The 13075-nt window shown below is 31.8% G+C and overlaps 1 protein-coding gene across 2 annotated transcripts in view; it reads left to right on the plus strand.

The window, feature by feature from the left end:
* Positions 1-13075, plus strand: part of LOC100159428 (neural cell adhesion molecule 1) — a 181722-nt gene that overhangs the window by 152454 nt on the left and 16193 nt on the right. For both annotated transcript variants that reach the window (XM_008180748.2, XM_008180747.2), the window contains exon 3: positions 5439-5639. In XM_008180748.2, coding sequence (XP_008178970.2) covers positions 5439-5639 — 201 coding nt within the window. The remainder of the gene's footprint in view (positions 1-5438; positions 5640-13075) is intronic.

The raw sequence follows: 13075 nt of genomic DNA on the forward strand, positions 1-13075 counted from the left end.
AAATGTTTCAGAACAAATCCATATTATAAAAGCATTGTTATATTCAAATATGTAGACCGTAGTATTACTATTGATGATTCAATTATAATCTATTCGCACGCAAATTATTCATCACAAACCACAATATATAAAATCCTCCTGATAATTTTAATTTTTTAAAATAAAACGTTACCATAAAAATGTGGATACAATAAAAATCATAATTAACTAAGTAAGGACATACCTATTTTTTTTTAAGAAATTGGTCACTGGTCCATACTAGTTCATTAAAATATATCGTCAAGTATTTCCTGTCCAGTTGATTTCCATTGAAGCTATATTATTATTGTAGACGTGTGGTATGACAGGATACAAACTAATAACAGTGGCCTGGTTGGTTGTTTACTGTCACAAAACATGTTCTGAAGTCAAACATCAGCCGGTGATAGTAGTCCCCGGATGAGTGACCATCCGGGTTCTAGTGACACTTTTACACACGTGTTATAACCAACCATACCTTCGCTCAGAGTTAGGTAATAACCTACTAAAAATAACCAACCAATGGCCCATGTAGCCATGGTTAATGAAAAAAAAAAAAAAATACCAATAACAATTGGTATATTTTATTTTAATCAATGCAATTTAAAACATAAATATATGTTCATTATTATTCAACGTAGGTATACAATTCTACGTCATGTATTGTAATTTTCAATTACTTAAACCCAAAAATTCAGCTGATAATTTTTCTTGAAATTTTAACAAGATCATCGGCATTGTTTTTCGAATTACATTAATACCTATCTCTCGAAAACACAACAAAAGAAAACGCTCTGGTACACGAAAAAAAAGAAAAAAATATTTTTATGCCCCGATGAAAAATCTCCCCCATGGTCGTCGTTCATTTGTGCGAGGGTCTCACTTATGGCAACTTGAACACACACACAAAAAAAAAAAATGATAATAAAACAGCAGTAGTATAACAATAAAAGTTCATCATACCTACCTTACGCAGCCCCCTTCTCGATGCTAATAATACCTGCCTAATGAAAAATTCTTTTCATAGCTTAATTTTACGCTCCGATTTTTTTTTTAACTCTCTCTTTATAGTCGTACATGTGTTGTACACCCTCCTACCTGCGGAATTATATTTTTTTCAGTGTCCCCCGGCGAGACCTTTTGCAATTCTATATAATATTCGGTCACGTACTGCTATCATAATATAATGTGTAACACGCGGATAAGGTTTACTGACGCCGCTGGTATAAACAATTTCGGTTGACATATAAAGAGCAAAAGGTTTTCATTTTGTTTCATATTTATTTGTGTTTAATGATGGCGTCCGCCGTCCAGTGGTGAAATATCCAACAAACGTAAAATAATAATAATAATAATAATAATAATAATAATATTATGTATAGTGTCATTAGAGCCGAAAATTATGTAATGGAAGACGCTGTGGGTTTACTAAAAAATTCCAATACTAAAATATTCAACGGATTTTATATTATCCTTAGATTTTCTTGAAACTCTTATGGGAATACCATTATTTAAATGAGAAAAATTTACAAATCAAATGCATTACATAATTTAAACATTATTATACATCGAATAACAAGAAACCAATTCTTGTGATGTAAAATAAATCGAATTCTCATTTTACATAATCTTTTTAACTTAATCGTAAATCGTTAATAATATCGGGGAATTCGCAAATTTATTTGTGTTCACAAAATGCATTAATATGTATTTATAATTTATCAAACACGGAAAACAGCTTGGTTTTCCGTGACAGTCTGTTGATTTGAATGACATGGTGTTTGTTTTTATATTACAAATAAAATATCTTCAATTACAAATGTTATTAGCTTTCTTTATTTCGATTTACATTTTAATATTATCTGTCAGTATTTTTTAGATTCTAAATATAATATGAACCTATATGTATATATTTTTCAGTGTCAATAATATCGTTCAATCAATATTTTGATGTGTTTCGAAATAGGACCTTGACGTTTTCCAACATCCAGTTTGAATAAAATAAATATGTTCGCACATGAAAAAGATTCAGTGTTTACTCAAAAAATGGTCGAAGTTTTTTTTTTAATAGGTTTAAATGTTTATAATATTTTCTTATTTAGGTTTTTTAATAACTTTTATACTAAAATCTGTGTTCAATTAAATTAAAAAAGTTGTGGCTCAAAACTTTTAGTTTTATTACGGCCATAAAATGTTTTCCAAAAAATGCTTCATTATAAAACCAATATCCAATACGGCTCGCTCACTCCACTTAAACTCTAAAAAAAAAACCACCACATTTAACGGTATCCCATCAACTCACTAGGTAGTCATTTAACCAGCTATATTTTCTTTAAAGGCAAACATTTATCAATTTAGACGCATAAAATCACCGTATAATAATATTGACACAAAATTGTTTTATGTTCGAAACAACTATGGTATTATGACGATGTTCAAACGGTTGTTTAGAAAACGGCAAAATAATTTACTCAATAAATACTTTTACCGAAATAACTTAATCTATCTAGTAATATATTATAATAGGTACCAACCTACCTTACCTATCTACCTACTATTCCAAAATGTTACAGAACATTAATGTTAATCTAAACTTTAGGTAAGGTCCTAAAGGCTAAAAATTATATTTTATTTGCTTGAGTAGGTACCTAAATCAACTCTTACGTTCCAAAATACATTATTCTACAATTTAATAACGAGTTATAAGATATTTCACAGAACCATAAGACGAGTTATACTACACAATATGTAAGTACGTTTATTTTTCTATATAAATTAAAACTGTGACTTTGACAGCTTTAAATGATACCGTACCATGACCCAAGCTCGGATAAAGTTATGTCCAAACCGTAATGCGTTTAGGTTTTTTCGTTCCATAAGTGCCTTTTTAATCCAACACTTTCTTGATACCGCCTCCGCTAGATTTTCGTTATATTCGAGTCTACATTTATATATATTTTCTAAACACTTTTTCGTATAAAACCTCCACCATTCCTCCCTCAGCTCGATAAATCGTCTTCGCCCACGCAAGATATTACTACGCGCTTGCTGTTGCGCACAGCCACTATGGTATTTACACAATGATGACTTGAAGAAAAAAGTATATTTCATTTCGAGAGCCATCCGTCGTATATACATAAATATATATATATATATATATATATATATATAAGTATATAAAAATGTGCGTCTGAAGGGCGTGGGGTGGGGGTAGTAATAGTAAGGCTTCCGCTGTAATATTATACGAATTTATGCATACTTTTCACTATACTATTTCGCTCCATTGCAGCGGAGGTGAATCAAAAACCCATCCATCAAAAGTGCAATTTTCGTATTCATTCATCGTGTTTTAAAACCCACGGCAATTTATAATATTATAAAGCTAACTGCATACTTTCAATATTCATCATTACATTGTCCCTTATTGCCACTGTATTTATTCCCGGCGGCTAAAGCGCCAGCCAACTAGTGGTAAATAGTCGAGCAGTACTTAATTAGAAAATCATATTACCCAGAATACTTCCGGTTGTCGGTATACCTACATATTGTATGTATAGGAACTCACGCCATACGCGTAGTATTTATTATGTGTACTTACATCGTACCATCAGCGTCGAGGAGTGGCGGATATTGAATCGCACAGCAGCAGCAGCTATTGAGTAAATCTCACAATTTTTATTAAATTTATAAATTGGAAGTCTCGAACGCGTGTGGTCTGCAGTATATATTTATTATATGCAGTCACTGGTATTTCATAAACATTTCGTCGATTATTATATTCTAGAGACGTATTAGACATAACTAATCATAAATAATATTATATTCTGTTGAGAGTTTGAATATAATATTATACGATAGGTAATATTATATTTTTTATAGTGAATAGATTAAAAATGAATTTTTCCGTTTACTAGAAAGTCCTACTGGACAGTAACTTACTAACTAAAAAAATGCTTTATTTTAATTCAAAACATAATACTCCTAAATATTTGTTTCAATATTTAATAGAGTTAAATTTATGCAAAAGTTTTAGTAAAAACTATAGAAAACTTTAGTTTTATAATATTTTTATTGTTATAAAATGTGTTATTTATTTTTTAAGTGTATACAATTTATACGTAAAAATATTTATGAAAAAGCAGAAGTTCAAATTTTTTAGGGCTTCTAAGGTTATAATAATGTTAAATTCATCGATATGCCTATAATTATAACAGTTCATGATTATTGTTATTTTTTTAGATTTGTATCAATTAAATTCGTTTAGTTAAGTACAAACTCTAGGTACTTTTTATAAATAAAAATTTTGAATTAATATTATATTCAGTAAATTTGATTGCATAATCGTAAATTATTTTTACAAAGGTAAAAATAAATCGAAATGGTGACTAGGTGATGATCGCGAGTCAACCAATTATTATCAATATTGTCACACAAACGTTAATTAAACTCTATTTGTATTGTTTCGTATTATACCTACCTAACCAAACATTTTTTTCTCCATAATTCGTTGACGGATCGAGAGCAATAAAATCTGTTGGGACTGCGAACATCTGTAATTAATTATACTTCCGTCCGAAAACCTGGCTGACCCATTTTTATGAAACGTATAACTACCATCAATCAACTGAACTGAACAGTTTTAACTCTTTCTAGTTTTCCGCATTCTAATTAGGCAAACAATTTTTTCTAGCGCATAAAAATAAGCCACCGCAGCAATGTATTGAATTATATTATTATTATTAACGTTCTGTTTATTTTTTCGAAATAATAGTTCTTGTCGCCGCCATAAACTGGAATTTTCATATTGAAGTCTGCGTTTTTATATGATCCAATAAAAGTTATATATATTTTTATTAAATACGATTTCTACGTTATTCATTTACGGTTAAACATTAAATTCAAGATGTATAGGTTTGGATAAAAATCGCGGATCCATAAAATAATAAATACACATAAAATAAGGACAAATATATACGTTTGAAAAAAAAAAATTATGAAACATAATTTATTTACCGAAGTCTTTATACGTTTATATCGATCAAAGATATACTATGATACCATTTATTATCAAATTATAATGCAATTATTATTGTAAATTAAAAAAAAAACGTTAGTGTTATATGCACAAAATGGAATCGAAGAAATTTATTTTGAAAATATATGATATTATTATTATATGTATATACAGACTAAAATGTTTACAACCGGGCAGATTTATGAAAAGCATTTTTACATAATAATATCTGAAACTTTCAAAAGTGCTGAAATGTGATATGTCGGCATTTGAAAGAAAATAACTCCCATTAAAACAAATGGTACTTATATAATATTATTTTATCGTATTTGTGTTTGCCAAGAATTAACCATAATATCATCGTATACACACATAGTTACATATTTGTTATGTTTTTTTTTTCTAGGAGTATTCATTTTGGCGTGGAAAAAAGGAATTGCGGTGCTAACAGCAGGAAGCACTAAGGTGTCTCCAGACGAAAGGATACGTCTAGTGGACGGCAATAACCTGGAAATCCGTGATATTCAAACAAACGACGCAGGAAATTACGTGTGCCAAATAGCAACCATGAAACCCAGGGAGATATCACATACTGTCGAGATATTGGGTAAGCTATAGGTCTCAGTAAACATATAACATACCTAGTTATAGGTACATAATACGTATTATATAACCGGTACGATCTAATGTCGTTTGTACATAATATTATATACGTACCATATGTGTATGTAATAATATATTGTATATTATATTATTGAATATACCGAAATTAAAAAGAACGTCATTATTAAAAAATAAATTACATACAATAAACCAAACAATATAAATACCCGAATAGCGTGGTGGTTTTGATCGCAAAAAGTCAGAGTTTAAGTTAAGAAAAGCACGACTATTACGACGGAAATATTCGCTGTTATAATAGAATTGTTTACGTAAACAACGAATTCAAAACTTCACCACTTATACTAAACGAGTTTACTGCTCACCTAAATCTTATCGGACGTCGTATATTATATTAATAACAATAGTAGCTAATAACAATAATATATTATTATAAATACGTCGTGATACGTCTCCATCGATCGCATTAAAAGCGAACGCCGATTAAAAAGCAAAAGTAATCCTCTGGGAGCGAGCGATCTCTGAACACTTAGCGTTTCGTCCGTGTGTTGTAGCAGCAGTAGGGACGAATATAACAATTGGTACGAATAATAATTATTTGACACAAGTACCCCGCACGGTGTTTAATATTTATGCGAAGCTTCTGGCCGAGAGCAGAGGTGACGTGTTCCCCCGTAGTTGCCGGAGCACTATACTTTGCGATGATTCCCCACAGAGTTTTCGGAGAAAACGAGAGAGGAAGAGAGACAGAGTGTGTGTGTGTGTAAGAGAGAGAGGGATCATCGAAAATTCACACGACCATATAGACGGTTTTAGTGTTCTTAAATAATTAATGAATACAGTAGAAACCCTTTAAAAAAAAACTGATATTTACTATTAAAGTCGAAACCCTCTTTAACTTACCCTTTAGGCCTTGGTCATGACCATAACACTGAGCTGGCACACACATAAGTATATACATTTTTTTCGCTGAAACCAGCTCCTAGCGGACCAATAAACGAGTTGTGACAGTTAAACCTATGGAATAAAAATAATATTATTACGTCGTGGTAGCAGTTTTAACATGAATTCATGAGTTATACATTTAATTTGTTAATTAAATCGTCAACAGATCGTCACATTGTTCGTTTAATTCCATTTCTAAGTTTAATATATAAACGATAAGTTTTTTAGAAATATTAAGGTTCCGTTATCAATAATAATAATAATTATAATTATTAACACTCGTTGTTGCATTTTTTGTGATTTACAAAAATAAACATCAAAACGAATTTTTGTCGCACTTACGGAAAACTCGGAATATTTGGGGCCAAAATTCTACGGCGGCGCAGTTTCCCGCACTTAATCGTGGCGTCGGCGGTGGGTCTATAGAACACGACATTATCACGTTATCACCTGCTCCTCGCTCGTAGGAATATGTGTCATAACTCACGACCACAAGTCGAGAAAAGAGTTCAGCGTTTCTCTGCGATATTACAATATACGGGACTTCCCGCTGTCTTTTCGACGACTGCGACGCGACTCCATATTGGGTAAATTTTTTTACCCGGAAATGTGCAGCGTCTCGAACTTAACCCTGTTCTTATCACAAATAATAAACTATAATATATTTTCTATTTAATTTTATTTCTCCGTCATCTATGGTCCGTGGAGTGGGGAGACATATTTTTTTACTCAGAAATGTGCAGCGTGCATCATAATAATAATATGCTCGAATGTAATCGCGATATTATTAAAAATTATGTGGGACATATTATTTTGTACTTGATTCATTTATTTTGTCAGCTGTTGTGGTCGTCTCTGTGGGTTGAAGCAAACTACCGTTTCGGAAAAACGCATCGGACAAAAATCTATATATCATCTGTGGTTGTTCTTAGCCACAGTCGCTGCATCAGTCACGTGTCGCAGATTTAACGGGAAAACGGAAAGCGCGCGTCGTCGCAACATAAAAATGCTGATTGCGTTTATGATTAAGCTCTTCCGGCGCGATTATAGGTGCCGGGCACAATCAATCATACGATTGGTGTTGAGCAGAGCGAAACGCTATGTTATTCGCGGTAAATACCAAAATGTAACGTTATCTACAATAATCATTATAATGTAATGCCGCGGAAACTGGACGTTTTCGTTGCGTACAATATCAGGACGATTTACGACGAAGACGCGTGTCATGCAACGATTCCGCCACAAAATGATCAAAAATCTTAATGAATAGGTACTAAACTGCATTGTACCGTAGTGTCGACGGAGAAATTTAAATTAATCTAACGACGACCGTTAAACCGCTATAGTTAAACTTATATAGTTTGTTTAAAGTTCGAAGAGATTGTCTCGAAATTCAGAAGCATCGAATACTATAATATTTTAGTTAAAAAAATATAATATTATGCTCCCATTTCATCGTGTGTATTAATATTTGCTTAGAGTAACGTACCTTTTTACTTGTCAAATATCATTCATAAATTTGGTTGTATGCGTTTCAAGGTTTTCATTTTTCCGATGAACGTAATTATATAATAATGAAACGAATCCATTTTAAACGACCAATTAATATTCAACAGGTAAAATTAAAAACAATTTAGTGACAATTTGTTTTCCTGACCGAAAATTTCACGAAACCTTTGAGCCCAAAATCAAAAATAAGAAATAGCTTTTTATACTGATACAAATATTAATAAAAAATATGTCTTTTTATGAAATAACCAAACTTTTGTTGTAGTCCAATCATTTGTTTTTGTTTTCAATTACTTTTTTTTTGTTTTTGCTCTTTACATCATTATGACATAATAATATGTGAATATGTGTGTGCGAATTGTGTATTGGTTTTTGTTCTTATTAATCTTAGGTACCTATACCTCCATAATAAACGTCATACACAATTTATCTCGAAACACCGAACATGGCCTGATGCTAACATCCATTCTGAAACCGCATAACTTATTCAGGGAACAGAATTTCGGGCGCCATCGCCATTATTAACGGATAGCCGTGACACAAGCTGTATAATAATATATATAGGTACACTGGACGACAGACCCAAAGGCACTCAACACAATAGCGCGCACGGGCACACAATAATAAGATTTTCATATTGACAGTGGTCCAAGTAGGGATGATTGTAATACGGCCACATGACCTAGAACACAACAACGTCTTTACAATATCTATTAAAACATTATTAATTAATGGTAATCCGAGTTCGCCGTTGGACCGTGCATTTGTTTAACCTGCAGCTGTATACACACTCCGGCGCTGCATCTGAAGGTATTCCGTGGACAATCACGAGGACGACGTTCAATATATTATTGTCTTGATTTTCCTCGGTTTTGCATTTTCCCGTTCATGAGGGGGCGAAGATCATAATATAGGTATAAGCACAACCTATCCACGATCCGCACGCGCTGTCTCGATTTTATTTGGAGCTTTTATCATATTTTTATTACGTAGCTGGTGTATGCAGGCGTTGTGTATTATTATAATATTCAATTTTCGCATAATTGATAATGATAATATGACTTTTACCGATATAGATGCCAGTAGATTTATTATATTACACAATATGAACTCTCATATTCAACGGCACACAATTAATGTTTTTCATATTATTATTGTCAACAATTTCTTATAAACAAAATGAAAAAAAAAACGATAATAATAATAATATTATTTTCTTTCTCACAACATTTAAAATTCAATAAATTTCAATCACAACATAATCAATACACATTATTATTATGTTTTTGTATATCACATATGACATTATTATAATATTATAGGTAAACCGTTGTCTGCAGTAACATCAGTCGATCCATTGCTTTATATTATATTATACACGGAGAATGATCGACAATGCATCACTTGTCCTACCCTTTTATAATGCAGTCATTTGATTTTTGAAATAATTTTAAAAACCACGTTTTCATATTTTTAGACTGTTTATACCATTTAAGGAGAATATATCTTGTGTATAGTATTTTTTTTTACACATTAGAACCACTTTTGTCTACTGTAAATAGTTTAACAGATACTTGTTTTGAGAATGTTGGCGCATCCATAATGCAGTCGAACAGTTTCTCAGTTACTAAACTTTATTTACTACGGATACTTATTAATGGTTTTAGGTACATTAACTATAAAATATTTATAATAATCAGCCAAGTAACTACTTACTTATTATATTTTGACAATGTTTCCAAGTATAAAATGCTGATATATCAATATTAATGTTACTATAATTTTTAAATCATCATAATATGTTATCTAAAATATTATAATAAGCCTATATATTTAAATCTATTATCATGGAATATTATCCCTAACATATAATAGAGCTCAATAATATTAAGAACTACCTACTCTTTTGAATTTTGATTTGCTTTGTAATACATACATTTTTAAACAAAACGCTTAACTGTGAAAGTGGGTGGTCCTTGAATGTAAAAATCACATGTTTATATTGTCACAGGACAATCCTTAGATTGACATAATAAATGTATAACTATTTGAAAATATGGGCTTCAAGTATACTTTAAAATTCAAAAAATGCATTGTTTATTAAAACAAAAAACGGGTGGGAGCATGCTCATCGCCCTGCAGTGTATATCTGTCAAGTAATTTGACGAAAACCTTGCCGACTACAACAACTATAAAGCTGAACTCAGATAAATTCGATATTTATTTAGATTATTCTAGAATAATAATATGCTCCTATCACTTGTCTGTGACCACATATTATAATATAGGTATATAGGTACTATCATACTAAGTATATGTACAGTGTACACACACATTCATCGTTATTGTTTATCCATTTCTGCGGTGGACATGGGGGTACTATCACGGTTTGTTGTTGTGTGCTCGCGACATAAACTTCGGATTCGGAACTACATGCACTAACCTATAAGACAGGTATGGAGCCAAGTTTTTCGATAGCGCTTAAAGGGTTGGATCGGTAAGAAGGGCGGCATTAAGTTGACTTCGGTGGCGTGTAAGGACCTCGTACATATTATATAGTTTCACCGCTGTTTATACGAGGTACGAGGCAAACTATTTGTTTATTTACGATTTATTAGGGGTAATGGAACCGTATAAATGAGGAGGTGGAAGAGAAAGAGGAGACGGAGGGCCGAAACGGTTCAAGGTATATAATATATATAAACACATACACACACACACACTGCGTCTTTCCAAAATAACTCTAAAAACAACACGGGCGTGTTTGTTTGTGTCCATGACGTAAACTGCAACAAGATATACGAAATGGCTGGAACATTTTTTAAAAACACTTACGTTATCGTCGACGAGATGAAGTTTGGGTTCTACGAGTATAAGCTGCTGTGGCCAGAGACACAAATTCGCATTTATACCTACGGGATTTTCGCTTATTTCAGCGTTACGTCCCGTTGCGGTCAACATTTTGCAGTGTAACAAAATTTAAAAAGGACGATTTGCTGTGTCCCATTATACTGTGCGGAGATCCGATTTTTCCCACTGATTTTTGATTTGTTTTTCAATCGAATATAACACTAAACAAATCCGTAAACAGTTTAATTTTAGTAGAAATAAATAATACGTTTCCAAAGATAATATTAAAATCATGCTGTTGGGAGAGGATGAGAGGAAGCTGCAGCTTCCCCACTTGCAAGTTTTTTGCTACTTTATATTTTTTTTTTTACCTAACGTATTTAATTTTCAATATAAAATTTCTTTTAGAAAACTAAACTGACGTTCGTGAATATTCTTAGGTTTTGAATTTTTGATAGACAATTTATATTTTCTAATAATAGCATTTAATAATAAATAATAAATATAACAAATATTATTTTTGTGAAAAAACCTATCATTAAACTGAACTTAAATATTATTACATTTATTAAATTTAAAGTATTGAAATAATAATACACCTTTGTTTTATGCATTGATCTATAATTCTAAGGTTATTCAAAATTGGAATTTGTGGTTCATTTTTAAGGATCGAGACATAATTTTAAACTTTTAACCTCAAGGAGATATATATCTTTGAGGAAATTCCTTTTTAATAATAATAATATATTTTTGATTTATTTTTTCAAGTTTTTATTTATAGAATATACTGCTATTTAGGATTTTTGGAGGATTCTGATAGTTTTGAGGTATAACAAAATGAGTATTTAAATCTCAAATTAGAAATCAAGTTTTCTATGCATTGGATGAATTAAATATCCCAAACAATGAGTTTCGCGGACATTTTTGAGTAGTAGATAGAAAAAAGCGACTAGTTTTTTGTTTTTCAAAGACGGTCCTCTAAAAACAAACCAAAAAACCATACCCACATTTACCGGTTTAACTATTATTGCATTTTTTTTTTTTAAATTTCTGCAGTCGAAAGTCAAATTTTACAAACATGACAAACACACGATACGCACGTCGATGTATAATACTCGACAGGTCAACGGAGAAGTGCCGATGACGTAAAACGTATTAAAATCGTACGTAACGATAGTATTATTATTTATTAAAATGCATTATTGCCTTGCACCACCACCAAATACTGCAGGAAAACATTAATATATTTAACTGTGTATTACTATAATGTGGAACGCCGAAACGACACCGACACAGTGGTGTAGGTAGAAGGTATATAATATAGTACCGATGATGAATCATCACATACTGTCGCGCCGATTGTTGTATTATTGTTCCTTAACTCCGTCCAAACAGCAACCGGACAAGATTAAGTTTGGTATGACAAACTTGTCGGATAATATATGAGGTCGTACAGGTTGTTACAATTCACTTCCATCGTCGATGCGTAGGTTAGGTATAATATTATGGTATATTATCGTATTCTCCGAGATAAATGTCCCAATGGGAAGTTATTTTTCTGTTTTTTACTATGTTTTTTTTCTAGTTAAAATCAAACGTAGTCGATTGAACTGTACGGGAAAGGCGGTAGTATCGTATATAAAATAAAAATAACCTAAAAAAACAATAAAAAAGTATAGTATACCCGTATAGTGGGAGGTGTTTTATAATAACAATGCTCTTATAAGTACGAACAACTTCATGGTAAAAACAAACTTAACCTATTTTATGGTAGTACGCCGCAGTCTACAAATACGTTTAGTCGTACGTTGTGATAACTGATATCTTAATAAGAAGTTAATTGAAAATTGAAAAAAAAGTTGTGGAACGATGGGTGCATTAGCTACACCCCCCCCCCCCTAAATCCACCACTGAACTATACTTACGCATGGTATAACTCGTGGAAATCTTCCGAAATCCGGTATGTACCCGAAACGCGGATGTAATCTGTGAAATTGATTACTTTCCTATACTACGTAGTTGTGTGGTTGCCGGCGTCGGCGAGTTGTCAACTTAAAAGCTCATTCTTGGCTAACGATTATTTTAAGTTGCTTTCTTTTCCTCGGGGGGTGAAATACG

This window comes from Acyrthosiphon pisum, chromosome X (genome assembly GCF_005508785.2).
Source record: "Acyrthosiphon pisum isolate AL4f chromosome X, pea_aphid_22Mar2018_4r6ur, whole genome shotgun sequence".
Lineage (NCBI taxonomy): Eukaryota > Metazoa > Arthropoda > Insecta > Hemiptera > Aphididae > Acyrthosiphon > Acyrthosiphon pisum.